A 13,145-nucleotide genomic window follows, 5' to 3' on the forward strand; every position below is an offset into this window, starting at 1 on the left:
TCTTGTGGTAATTTGATTCTAGCAGCTGGTCCTCTATGGGAAAAGAGAAAATACTGTGAGACTCGTGCCAAAAATTATGAGTGTAGCAGCACTGCTGCTTTGCCTTCCTTGCTTCCCTAGCTATCTGCCTCTCATTGAAAATATCCCATGGGCTTGTACAAGATTGATAGCCAGACCTACTTTAAACCAGCAAAATATTTCATTCAGAGAGCTGGTTAAGAATTTTTATAAGATTTTGGCAAAAAATGTGGTTTCTGCATAAGCATCGTTTTTCCCCAGGAAAGCTTTGATTTTGCTAATATTTTTCAATTTTTCAGCAGGAAAATAAAATAAAATGTATCATTTGGGTCAGACTCTCAGATTTAAATATTTCACTGCCTGGAACTGAACTGAACAATTTTGTTTTGGGTCAGCATGATGTTAAATCTGTCTTCCTGAGTTACTGTTATGCCCACATGGAATTGCAGTTTGGATGCCTCAGGTCCACATTCTCCCCTGTGGTCTGTCTTCCCTGGATGTACTGTAACTCTGCTGATGCAGGACTCTTCTGTTCCAACAATAGTTAATTTTGCTGTGCCCTCAAACAGCAGGTGGAATGCGAGGCCTACCTGCTTATTCAAAAACACACAGTTAGTAACTACTGTACAGGAAAGATAAGAAATCGAGGTATGGGCTTTCCTCAGCTCATGGTAACAAAACCCTGAAATAGGGAATGAAGAGACAGGAGAAAAGCTTGGAAGATGCAGCCAATATCTCTTGACTGTCATTAAGAGGAAACTTTCCCTGAAGCCACAGCACTACATAAAGTAGGGTTCTGTGGCTGATACAAGCTACAAAGATGCTATGAAGTCTCTATGCTCTTTTCCAACTATTCAATTAATTTCCTATTCTTATCACTGCCAAATCAATTGTCTCCAGCAGGGAGTTGCGAATCCCCTACAGTGGAAAACTATTTCAATAAATGTTCTTGACAAAGAGAAAATTCCTTCTGTGTAACTGTCCTCCAAAAGTAGAGTGGTGATTGATCTTCACTACCTGCCTAAATCCTATAATAGCTTGAAGACTCTGGATAATTTTTTCTATTTTTTTTTTCAAATTTCAGAATTTTATACTTTTTTCTTTGAAAAGGAAATGATCTTTGAAGCCACTAGGGGTCACCATGACTTCACTGCAAGAGAAACAGTCAGCGTGCCCCCTCCCTGCAAGGAACTAATGACTGCATCTTGTTGGAGTGGGGTATTACGTGAATGGCTGGAATGGGGCATAAAGCCTTAATAAAATCCTTACAGTGCCTGCTATATGTCTTTTTCTAGACAGTGGCTAATATTCTGTGGCTGTGTTCTGGAAAGCCAGCTGCACACAGCTGCCCAACTGACAGTGTTTCCATTTTAACTCAAACTGACTTCTTCTGTAACTGCCATACTTGAATATCATATCCTTAGCCTTATTTCTGAATGTGCATTGCAGCCAGCACCTGTGGCTACATATGGGATGAGTTGGCAGCTGCAAGGTCCAGATGGCTAATACTGGAATGCATTGTAATGATGATAAAATAAAAGGGAAAAACAAGAATTTAGGGCACTGCATCGAGGTCAGAACATATGCAGTGAAAGTATGGGATTAAAATGGGGTTTTTTTGATAGACTATACTCTTCCACTTTCGGTCAGTGAAATGTTCATAAGGAAACATCCTCTTCGATACAGTTGAAGTGTATTGAAAATGGAGCTATCTAAAAGCATATCTTCCTCCTGGGACTCACTGGAGTGCAATTAAACTGGGAAATGCATTGTGCAATATGATTCTTATCAGACAAACAAGAGGTGTTTTCAAACTCAAAAAAGTACTTGATGACTTATTCTTAAAATAAGCACCATCTGGTTCTGAAGCCAGTTCCCTGACTGGCCTCCCAGCTTGTTCTGTTGCTGGCTTGCTGACAAAATTGCTGACTTTTTTGTTCATGCATCCGAATAAGCTATTAGCTTTGAAAGAAAGTCTCTAACTTGTAAAACAAAGCTTTGGTAAGGCATGTCTGCAGTCATATGTGAATGTGATTTACTGGCATGTTTAAAATATTCATCAAATCTATGGAGAATATGTGAACGTTTTTCAAGATAATACATTAAAAAGTTTGACATTAGTTTATTTTTCTTTCTCATCAGGGTGTGGTGCACATTGGTTATACAGACTTGCCAAGCAGAATGGCTACTCAGGCCAGTAGCCTTTATTCCAACAACATCTTGAAATTATTAAAAGCTATTTCTCCTGACAAAGAATATTTTTATTTTGAGCCAAAGGATGATTTTGATTATGGGACTATTGATCATGTCATTAGAGGAACTGTGATAATGAAGGTGAGTTTTAAGGTAATTTTTATAATTTTAAGAAATGGCTATAAAAGTGTATTGTGAAGGACATGAATGTTTCTGTTAGCCACATCTTAATAGATGAGTTTATATTTTAAATAAGGAGTTGTAATCAGGGATATATTTAGGGTTAAAAAAAGAACAACAGAAATATTAATAAAAGTGTTGATACTCTCAGTTTTTGACATTCAACCTTCATACTGAATATGTGATTCATAAAGAAGGATTCAGTACTAGGGATTGGTCTGTCATGCTGTAGGAGATATTAAATCAAATGTTCTATTAGATTTCTTGCTCTGGGGTCAATATATGTTGGGAACCTGAGGTGATGTATTCAGGCAAGGGGTGAGACCATGAGTGGAGGTGTGCAAGCTGTGTGGGGTTCTTTAAGTGACATCAGTTAGTAGAGAATCGGAGAATCAAAATTAAAAGGATGAAACAGGTCTTGATAGAGCATCTGATGTGTCTCCCTTTTCTGGAGCAGAATCAACTATAGCTACACCTGACAGCTATTTATTTAACATCAGTGTCCCAGTGATGGTGATTCCACTGCCTCCATAAATATCTATTCCGAAAACAATTAGAAAGTTTAAAAACGGCTTTGACTCAGATTTCAAGTGAGGTGTTGTGGTCACAATGTAGAATGCTAACCTCGAGCGGTGTGCAAAATGGGCCTTATTCGATTCAGATTCAGCCCAAATCAGGGACCGTGATTTGATTAATTGATTCACTGATTTGATTCAGCTGAATCCGAATCTGAAGATTTGATGCTGATTCAGAGAATCAGTGATTTGGGCATAGACGCAGCTTTAAATGTTTTTTTCTACGTACCTCAAGGTAACAGGCACAGATCGTGAACACTGAGATGCTGGTGTGGATGGAGCATCACACAGGTGCAAGGGAGCACATGTTCGGTGGCGAACCTGGAAGTGGACCAGAAGTACTTCTGGTCTACTTCCAGGACCACCGGAGAGCACACAGGGGACTCCCCTGCAATCTCCAGCTCAGTGAGTAGCCATGGGGGGACCCCAGGTGCCCCCCCAGACCCAGGAGGCAACAGTCACCGAGCCAGTGGGGGTGCAGGAGGGCCCCCCTGCACCTGGCAGACCCGGAAATGGACTGGAAGTGCTTGCGGTCCACTTCTGGGTCTGCTACTGAGCATGCTGGGGAGCCCCCCATGCTCCTGTGGGGTGCTCCATCCACCCCTCCATTGCAGCATTCACAAGCCACCTGGCACCTTGAGGTGTGTAGAAAAAACATTTAAAGCTGTGTCTATGGCTGAATTGCCAAATCTTTCTGAATCCCTCTGAATTGATTTGGAGGGTTCCAGTTGGATTCAGAGTGATTAAAGGGTCTCCTGATTTGATTTGGATTCGGGGATTCAGCCACCAAAATGGGCCAAATCTCTGCTGAATTGAACCAGGGACCGAAGCTTCACACAGTCCTACTAAGCTCCATACAAACATGACCAGAGGCTCTGCTGAACGCTCGAAGGCCCTGGTACCTGGAGGTGTCTTTCTGAGCTAGTCATTTTAGTATGGGAGGAACAAGAGCACTACTGCTTGAAGAGACAATATAACTGAAGCTAGAAATGTTCTAGCTTTAGTGCATTGAAAAGAAAATGAGAACCTAGCAATAAATCGTATTGTTCAGAGCCTCTGTCTTAAAAGCAGGGATCTGCATACCTTTATAAACCAGTGACTGGGAAATGAAACCTAAGTTTAAATGCAAGAGGAACAACTTCAAGTACATGAAAACTAAGATTACTTGTGTGCGTGCTGGGATTTTTCCATACATGAGAAATTTCTTTGGGCAGGCTGATTTTTTGCAGGGATGTTTGTTTTTTTTAATGGAAGAAAGCATGAAGTGAATTTCTTTTGATACGGTGAAGTCAGACCTGTCCAGGATCCATATCTGTCTGCAGGTAGCACTAAGACAGGGATGGGCAAAATGCAGCCCGTGGCCAGATGCAGCCCACCAAGCCATTCCATCCGGCCTGTGGGACCACGAAAAAATTTAGAAAATTAATATTTATCTGCCCCTGGCTGCCTGTCATGTGACCATCAATGGCTTGCCAAAACTCAGTAAGTGGCCCTCTGCCCAAAATAATTGCCCGCCTAAGCCAGAGCATAGTTATGCACAGTGATTAAATATTGGCAGGTTGGAATGACTTTTTGGTAGAGGACTCATTAGAAAGAAGAAATGAATTCAAGTTCAGTTTCAAAGCAATATTAGTTTAAGAGTCGGTTTTTAAATTTTTTTTGCTTTATTCTTCATATATTTATTTTTTATTAGGGTGAAATACATCAAGTGTAATAGTCTAAAAATGCCAGACCATATTCTGTCCTGTGACTCTTAGTGGGCTAGAGTGGACAAAGATGGCTTTTTGTCACTAACAGAACTCAACAATCAGTGCCAATTTGGCAGATCTAAGTTTATTTAATTAAAATATAGATTAAAATTTCTGATTTATGAAAAATAAGGATTTTTAATATTTTTAATAAATTATATTTTAGAATAAATATACATTATCATTACAATAATAAAAAGTAAAGGCCAAACCCTTGTACCTTTACTCACATGGATAATCTCATTGATTTCAATTGAACTGTTCATGTAAGTAAACGCAACAGGATCTGGCCCTAATAAAGCTATAGGATCAGCCCATTATTTTACAGAGGGCAAGAGACACAGAAATCCACAACACTGATCATCATTTTTTCTTACAGGAAGGCAAGACTTTATTTCCAGCACCTTTACCAAGAACAGCACCACCTTCTGCTCCTGCTAAACCAAAATCTGTGCAGGAGTTAGAAGCAGAGAAACAAGCTTTGATCTCACCATTTAGGAAGACCATGACATCAGCTGGAGCTTACACAGCAGGTAAATGATACACCAGAGAGATTTGGCTATATGACCCATTTTGTTTGCATTCCCTATATTTCTAGGAATAAAAGTAATTAAACCAGTTTGTGAAATAGGTTTCTATACACTGTTTTAATATTGAACAGTATCAGAAAGGGTTAAATAATACTTCTAAGCTCCTGAGTTACTTTCCAATTGAATGATGGGCAAGAAAAAGAAACCTCAGAGAAACAGGTTATTTTTTTAGAAGCTCAATCTTAAGTCATTGTCTATATAATATTACCAAAAAACGTGTTGTGCTCTTAACTGCATATATAATAAAGAGCTAACATTGCGCTGTTCAGGGGCCAAACTCCAAACCCATTGAAACTGGCATATAGACCCTGATAGACATATGAGGCATTTTATGTTCTGCATTTCCAGGTGTTGTTGTTATGACTATTTATACTTGAAAACATACTACTTAAATGGAAAGTAAATCAGATAACAAGGTTTTCATTATAATGAATAGTATTCTCTCATAAACAGCATGACACTGTTCTACTATTAAGTTTCTTTGAAAAGAACAAAGGGTAATGAATAAAATACAATCTTAGATGTAAGTAAAGAGTCTCCACTGTCTAAACTCCTGTGCCAGATAAATGAGCAACAGCAGGAGTAACCATTAGCCTGAGGAAAGGGATTTTCTGGTGGTGGAGAAGAATGGATTTTAAAGGGAGTTAGAAAAGGATCTAAGAACTTGCTTTCAATTAGTAATCCTTCCCTTATTTCATCTTATATGGTACTCCAAAGATTCCCATCACTGTCTCATCACAACTATGATCTCCTCCCAGTGATTTTGCTATTGTCATTGCCAGGTTGTGGATAAGTTATTAAGTTTATATCTGCGTACTTTCCTTGGCATATAAGCATTTTATTATCTGACTTCGGAGATTTTTTTTTCTTCAGCTAATGCTGAGTGCTCTGTATGCACCTTTAAATGTTTCAGTAAAGACGTGTCCAGCTGGTTAGCCCTTTAAAAATTAACTCCCCACCACCAGCAGATTTTGATACCCTTGCTTATACTGTGTTTTACTTTGCTCAGAGAATACTCCCATATTTCACTAGAATGATTTGAGTAATAAGATGCTACTAGATGAGAGTAAGAGAGGGAAAATCTGGCTATAAGTAAAAATATATTTGAAATCATGTATTTATGACTGTGGTGTACAACCTTTATCCAAAATGTAAAAACGGTTTTTGAAATTCTACCCCATACCGTCAAACAGACTAATACTGAAGGCAATGATGGTTTCTCTCACTAAGTATTACTGAACTGTTTGTGTGGTCTGCCTGTTTTAATAATGTTCAGATGTGGTACACTGTGGTCTGTTTCCTACTAATGCAGTAAAGGTTGTGAGAAATTACTGGAGAATCTATGCCATTTTTCCCTTGTTTTTGATGGACTTTTTCTCTATGATTTGCTCAGTCTGAATAGTTTACATTTCACAGATTTTACTTGTTGGCAGCTCTGTGTCTGGGTCCCATGATTTAAAAAACAAAATTAAAAAAAAAAGTTCTATTCTTGGCTAGGTTTAGCTTTGGCAAAGACAGAATAAAAGTTAGGCATACTGAAGTATGTCTGGAGGCATCTCCTGCTCCTGTTGATAGATAGCTATGGTAAAGCAGTGGGAACATGGCTGACCTCTTGGTCTATATTTTAGGACTAATAAAGAAAAATGTTCTTTTATTCTTCAGCATATGTTTTTATTTTTAGGGTTGACAAGCATTTTGGGACTGGGGCTCATTTCTCCCAATTCTGCTTTTACCCAAATGGTGACTACATTTGGGCTTGCTGGAATAGTTGGTTATCATACTGTCTGGGGAGTCACTCCTGCCCTGCATTCACCGCTGATGTCAGTAACAAATGCAATTTCTGGTAAGTGAACTCTTCTTTCTCCTTGTGGGTATTTCAGATCTACAATCAAATTCAATGCTAGGATACTTTCAGGTGGAGAACCAGTGAAATTCAGTGGCTTAGCCAAAGGCAGGTGTCCTGTTAACTGTTACAGTAGGACTGGAACTCACAAACCTGAGGTCACTTGGTAATGCTGTCTTTATTCTTTAGTTGTAGCTGAGATTAATTTCCCCACACAAAGCTCTCACTGACTGCATCCCCCTGGAGACTTGATGAGAATCATGCTTTTATAAGAATAAAGCAAATACAGTAGCTTTTGCTTTTACTGCCCACTATCCTAATGTGAATGATGACAAAACCAAAAAGTGTGTGCGCCCTACGTCACGTCACGTCACGTCACGTCACGTCACGTCACGTCACGTCACGTCTTTTGTAGGCTGTTTCCCTTTCCACATCTTTCATCTGGTCTTGCCAGCTTTCACTGTGCTCTTGGGCCACTATTATATGGGAGGGAGAACTCAAGGAGTTGCGCACAACTGTAATCTTACATTGGGAGCAGACTTCTCTCTGTAGTGCAGAGCTGGGGCATTTAGCAGGATTGTGCCAGGAGAGCATGCTGTCTCATTTAACAGGCAGCTGCCTTCTGTACACTTGTACCCTCTTCTAAGGATTGTATTGAAGCATAATCCCTAGCTCCCCCAAGATGGGCAAATCCATGCTAAAATGAGCTTGTGGAGTTAAGGCACAGTTTAGTTCTGGGGTGTTTTACAGGCCTCTAAAGCACCTAGCACATCTTGTGAACTGTGTAAATAATGAAAAATAATATTGCAGTGCTCTTACACATAGTTTACTGTACATCTGCAACTTGGCAGAAGCTGATTTCTGTTAACAAAGATCACAGCTAAGATCATGAAACTTTTTTTCACTTAGCTTCTTCAGAAGCCTCTGCAAGTATGATTGGTTCCATAACAGCTCATTCCACAGCACCTTAGTGCTGCTTTGAGTTTGCTGATTTTTATGACAGAGCCTAAGGTCCAACCTTAGGAAGAGGGGACACTGATGGGTAAGGGGATAAGGACGATAGGCAAGGGAGAAGAGGGTACAAGGAACAGATATAGAGGAAATATGAGTCAAAGAGGCTGAGGAAGAGAGAGGAAGAGGATTGGAACAAACAGATAATCAACTCACCATAGAGGAAATCCAGCAAAAATGTAGAACTCTTTGGGTGGCTGAAAGGCAGCAGAAGCTGTAGCTGCACATGAGGTATTTGGCTGTGCCCTTTCTCCCGGTTTTCCCCCAAGGCTTCGTGGTGGAGTGTAAAGGTGGGAAACCCACCAAACTCTTAGTGTCCCCATGGAAGCTAGGGATCTCAATGTACTATTCTGAGTCCACAATGCTGAGAGGAGTGAAGCAACTGTCCAGCTGTCATACCTTATTTCTAAAGTTGCTCCTGCCAATACCAGTAGGAATCATTGCTTGCTTCTGGTTTGCAGTGGATGAATTACTTACGAATTGTTTATATGTACAGTTATGAAGTATTGATTTATTCTGGTTTGTTTAGGTCTTACTGCTGTTGGAGGTTTGGTATTAATGGGAGGATCTTACTTCCCTAGCAGTATTCCTCAAACCTTAGCCGTAGTAGCTGCATTTGTTTCATCTGTGAATATTGCAGGTGAGCGCCGTTTATTCTCCATATCTTACAATAAGTGTCTGTATGTGTCTAGATTGTTTTTGTACATTTGTATATGTTACATTTGTATGTGTTATGAAATTCCATCAGCTAACCTTTTGTATCTAAAGCTGGGCAAGTTTCTGGACTGTCCCATCTGACTATATCAAATATGTACTATATTTATTCAAATGTGGGATGAGATTTCCACCCTCCCCCCCCCTCAGCATGAGGGAAAAAGCCTTATGTTTTTGTAGCAGGACACTAGGGTGCCTGCTACTGAGTAGTAGTAAATGGGTAGCTGCCAGTCAACAGGGCAGCAGCTGGGAGTTGCTAGGGCAACTAATTGGGTCAGCTGACTGCCAGGGGGCAGGGCCTGGCCTTTATAAGCAGAGAAGGCTAGGGCCAGAGTCAGTCTCCCTCGGGCAGCACAAGGAGAAGAAGCTCTGTGGGAGTAAACAGAGCCGAGGATAACAGAGAGGCCTGATGGCTGGAGAGTGTCTACGTATAATGCTGGGTGGAGGAAACCCTGAGAAGGATACACAGAGATAGCCAGGTTGGCTTGGAGTTGCATTAAACCCCAGGAGGGGGGAGATTTTGCTGAAGTTGTGTTATAACCCAGGAAAGGGAGATTTTGGTTTGGGTTATTGTTGCGAACCGGAGGACCAGGTGAGGCTGTAGGGATGTGAGGAGGCCTCACGGGAACTCCCCAGTAGTAAGGGGGTTCCTGGTGCCCTGTTGGGGGCACAGCATGCGGTGCCAGGTCAGGCACAGTTGTTTAGCACTGTAGAGGGTGCTGAGAGCGGGGTGTCCCGACCCCAAGCCCAGTGGGGGGGCAATACCGGGACGAGCCTCAATTGGGAACCCCTATTGAAAAGGGCCCTGGTGGGGCATAAGACCCAGGCCGGGTCTGGGGGCCAGGTAGGGCTAAGGCCTCCTGAGCCCCACTCGTGAGAAGCCCGAGTCTGGCATAGAACCCTAGTAGGGGTCTGGGGCCAGGTGAGGCTGAGGCCGCCTGAGGCCCGAGTCGGGCGGGAAGCGCGAGTACAGGCCCGAGTCAGGCGTAGAACCCTGCAAGGGGTCTGGGGCCAGGTAAGGCTGAGGCCACCTGAGCCCCGAGTGTGCGAAACGCGAGGAGCGCGGGAAGCGCGAGCAGTGGCCTGAGTTGGGTGAGGATCGCGGGGCGCGGGCCCGAGTGCAGGTGACCGCGAGACGTATGAGGGGTAGGCCCCAGTGGGGCGCTGCCTGGAAGGGGGAAGCCCCAAAAGGGGGCGAGCCCAGTTAGAGGCCCCAGTGTGGGCAAGCACGGGAAGTGCGAGCGTAGAAGGCCCCAGTGTGGGCAAGTCCGTGAAGCGCGAGCATAGAAGGCCCCAGTGTGGGCAAGCCGGGAGTGCGGGCATAGAAGGCCCCCAGAGTGAGCAAGTGTGGGCAGAGAGTGCGAGAAGCGCGAGGCACAGGCCCCGGCGGGGGCGAGAGCATGGGGAGAAGCCCCAGGAGAGGATGCATATCAAGTAGGCCCGGGAGAAGGCCAGCACAGGGAGTAGAGCAGACTCCTGGTATAGTAAGACCGGCCCCGTGCCAAGGAGGGCAGGAAGGCAGCCTCCCATTGATAATAAAAGATCAAAGACGTGGCGGGCGAGACAGAGGGTGCGTTCAGGACCCAGACTTGGCACGGTAGGCAAGGGCGCTAGGGGAGGTCACGGCACCCCTAAAGGCGCCGCCCTGCCACAGTCTTACATTCACATACAAGGGAATCTCATTAAATACATTGTCTATCATTAAACTGCTGCCAGAAGTAATGGAAACCAACTATGAAGTTGATTAAATGCAGCAAACACTGAACATGATTATAAAACCCATGGCCCATATTGAGAAAACATACTGATTTTTTTTTTTTTATTATTATTTCATGTCCCAGGCCAAATTGGTTCTGAATTCTGTTGACTGAGCAGAGCTCAATCATTCACGTCTATGGTGCTACCACCAGCAAATATCCCACCTCCCAGACTTTTCAGCTTGGGACTTCAGATACTCCCAAATCCATAGCAGGCATCCTATCTACCAGTCCCAAGCTGGAGGCCTTGGAGTTCAGATGTCCCCTAGACAAAAGGCCACAGGAACAAGCTAGAGGGAAAGCCTGAGAGCAGGGATACTAGCACAAGGATATGTTAGTGTAGCCAATGTGAATATGATACATACTAATGTTCCCTTAGTGCTGACTCTTTCAAAAGTCATGGTGAGCCACTGCATTGAATACATTTCCAGTTCTTCACTCCCAGAGCTGAGCTCCATTTCCAATGAGTCCTGTTTCTTCACCAGCCTTAAATATCAGCAAACATCAACAAACAGGGCCCCAAAAAGTTCATTCAGAATCCCTTTGTCACACATTCTCTTAGCCTGTTACATCTGATTAGTGTGACCCCTCCCTTCATGAAGTGGAGCTGGATCAAGTTCTCCATCTGCATATACTTTGTTGGAGGATCCTGAGACTCGTGACAAGAATGCCCATTTCCAGTCATGAGTTGGGAGCTAATTAGCACATGGTTCCTTTCTGGTGGGGGGTGGTATCTGGAGCACACATACATACTGAGCAGTGCTGAGCTGTGGGGTCCCCATGGCTTGAAATGCTGTTGGCTCCATTTCAGCCGTGGGCAATGAACTGTCCGGTAAATCATGAGCCTTTTGGTTTTGCACTAATATGCATGGTTTGTACTATATAAAAGGTACAAAAGCGCTACTTAAAAGTGTGTTTATGGAGTTCTGTGCTAAAACTTGCAGCAGTTTCAAAATAGACAAAATGCATCAATTCTGGATGAACTAAGCATATAGGCAAATGATTATAGGTATGTTTATTTCAGAGTCAGCAGGGTCTGACAGTAAGGAGTGGGGAAGGGTCTGCAGGGGTAAGAAGCTGTGGGGGGCAGAGGGCAAAGGGGCTATCTGACCCCCAAATTTATTTTCCTTGCTGTAGCAGAGAGAAGAACAAATCCAAGACAAACCTTGAATAATTAGATTCTGTACCTGGAAAATTATAACAAATGTATAAATTTTCCATCTATAGAGTCTAATTATTGGTGGGTTGTCTTCTATTCAGGGTCATCTTATATTTGAGTAAATACAGTATGTGGCACACTAGGAGGCATGGAAAATCCTTTAGCCAATCTCATGAGACTCTCCTGAATCTCACAGAGATCATAATTCATGTTCCATGGGGCATATTGCCCAAGGAGCATTAAAATGGCTTTGAAATTTGTACTTGCAAACCCTCTGCATGCACAAAGTATTCATTTGAACTCATGAATTGGGTTTTGACATAGGTAATGGTTTTATTTGCACGCACAAACAGACACTATATCTATGTGCCAAATATGCATGTCCAAAACTGCATTTGCAAATTTAGAATTTGAAGTGAGTCATTGTGGAGTCCATTTATAATTTGCTGAAGCTGAACATTTTGCAGCCAGAGACTTTGTCTCCTGGCATTTTCTTGCCTGCTGGAATTTCAATGGACAGGGGAATAGAGAGAATGATTAACTGGATCCTACCCTAAGCAGAGTTTGAAGATAGGGACCTTGTTTTGGCCCTAGACACATTTTAATTCCTGCTGACTTTTAGCACAGAATATTAGATGGAAATAACTTGTTTTTCTGGCCACAAATGGCTATAGGGATCTTATATTAGAAATGAAATTGTTTCATAGTAGAAAAACATTAGTTACTCTGTAAAACCTCTCTTTTAAAGAATACTGCTAAGGCTAAGTACAGTCAGATATGACTTTTCTTTCCCTTTATATCATGAGTCATGAACCTTTTACTAATAGGGGCTGCAGGGGCCTCTGACCAGGCAGCTACCCTGGGCCACTGATCCATTCCTGTTGTCCAGTCATCCCTACTCTGTGCGGAAGGCTAATCTTTCACCCCTGTAATTCAGCCTCCACAGAAAAATATGTCACAGAAAAATGTGAGGAGCGAGAATTTGGCCGAGACCATAAGCAAAGGCTGCAGTGGACTGCGAGAGAGAAGTCTTCTATATAGGGCAGAAATGCTGGAATAGCAGCAAGGGATTGGATGTCCATTAATAAAACACGGAACACAGAACATAGACCAGATCAGGTGGCTGGGCAGGAGTAGGGGCTTGGTGAGTGTTTGTATAACATGGACTAGATAAGACCTTCATGGGTCAGATCCAGTCCCTTCTTGGGCCAGATTTGGCACATGGCCCACAGGTGTTGGCTGTGCTTTAAACTGTGGTCTACTTCCTATGAATAAAGTTAGGTGCCTATATTGATGCCCCAGGGGTCAGTCCTGGAGCCGGTTTTGTTCAATATCTTCATCAATGACCTGGAAGATG

General features: G+C 42.7%; 1 protein-coding gene across 1 annotated transcript in view; it reads left to right on the top strand.

The window, feature by feature from the left end:
• LOC109288582 (NAD(P) transhydrogenase, mitochondrial-like) overlaps positions 1-13,145 on the top strand; it is a 137,640-nt gene that overhangs the window by 68,059 nt on the left and 56,436 nt on the right. The window contains exons 9-12 of the mRNA XM_019504156.1: positions 2,161-2,352; positions 5,094-5,247; positions 6,986-7,147; positions 8,688-8,798. Coding sequence (XP_019359701.1) covers positions 2,161-2,352; positions 5,094-5,247; positions 6,986-7,147; positions 8,688-8,798 — 619 coding nt within the window. The remainder of the gene's footprint in view (positions 1-2,160; positions 2,353-5,093; positions 5,248-6,985; positions 7,148-8,687; positions 8,799-13,145) is intronic.

This window comes from Gavialis gangeticus, unplaced genomic scaffold (genome assembly GCF_001723915.1).
Source record: "Gavialis gangeticus isolate Ggan-Ray unplaced genomic scaffold, GavGan_comp1, whole genome shotgun sequence".
Taxonomy (NCBI): domain Eukaryota; kingdom Metazoa; phylum Chordata; order Crocodylia; family Gavialidae; genus Gavialis; species Gavialis gangeticus.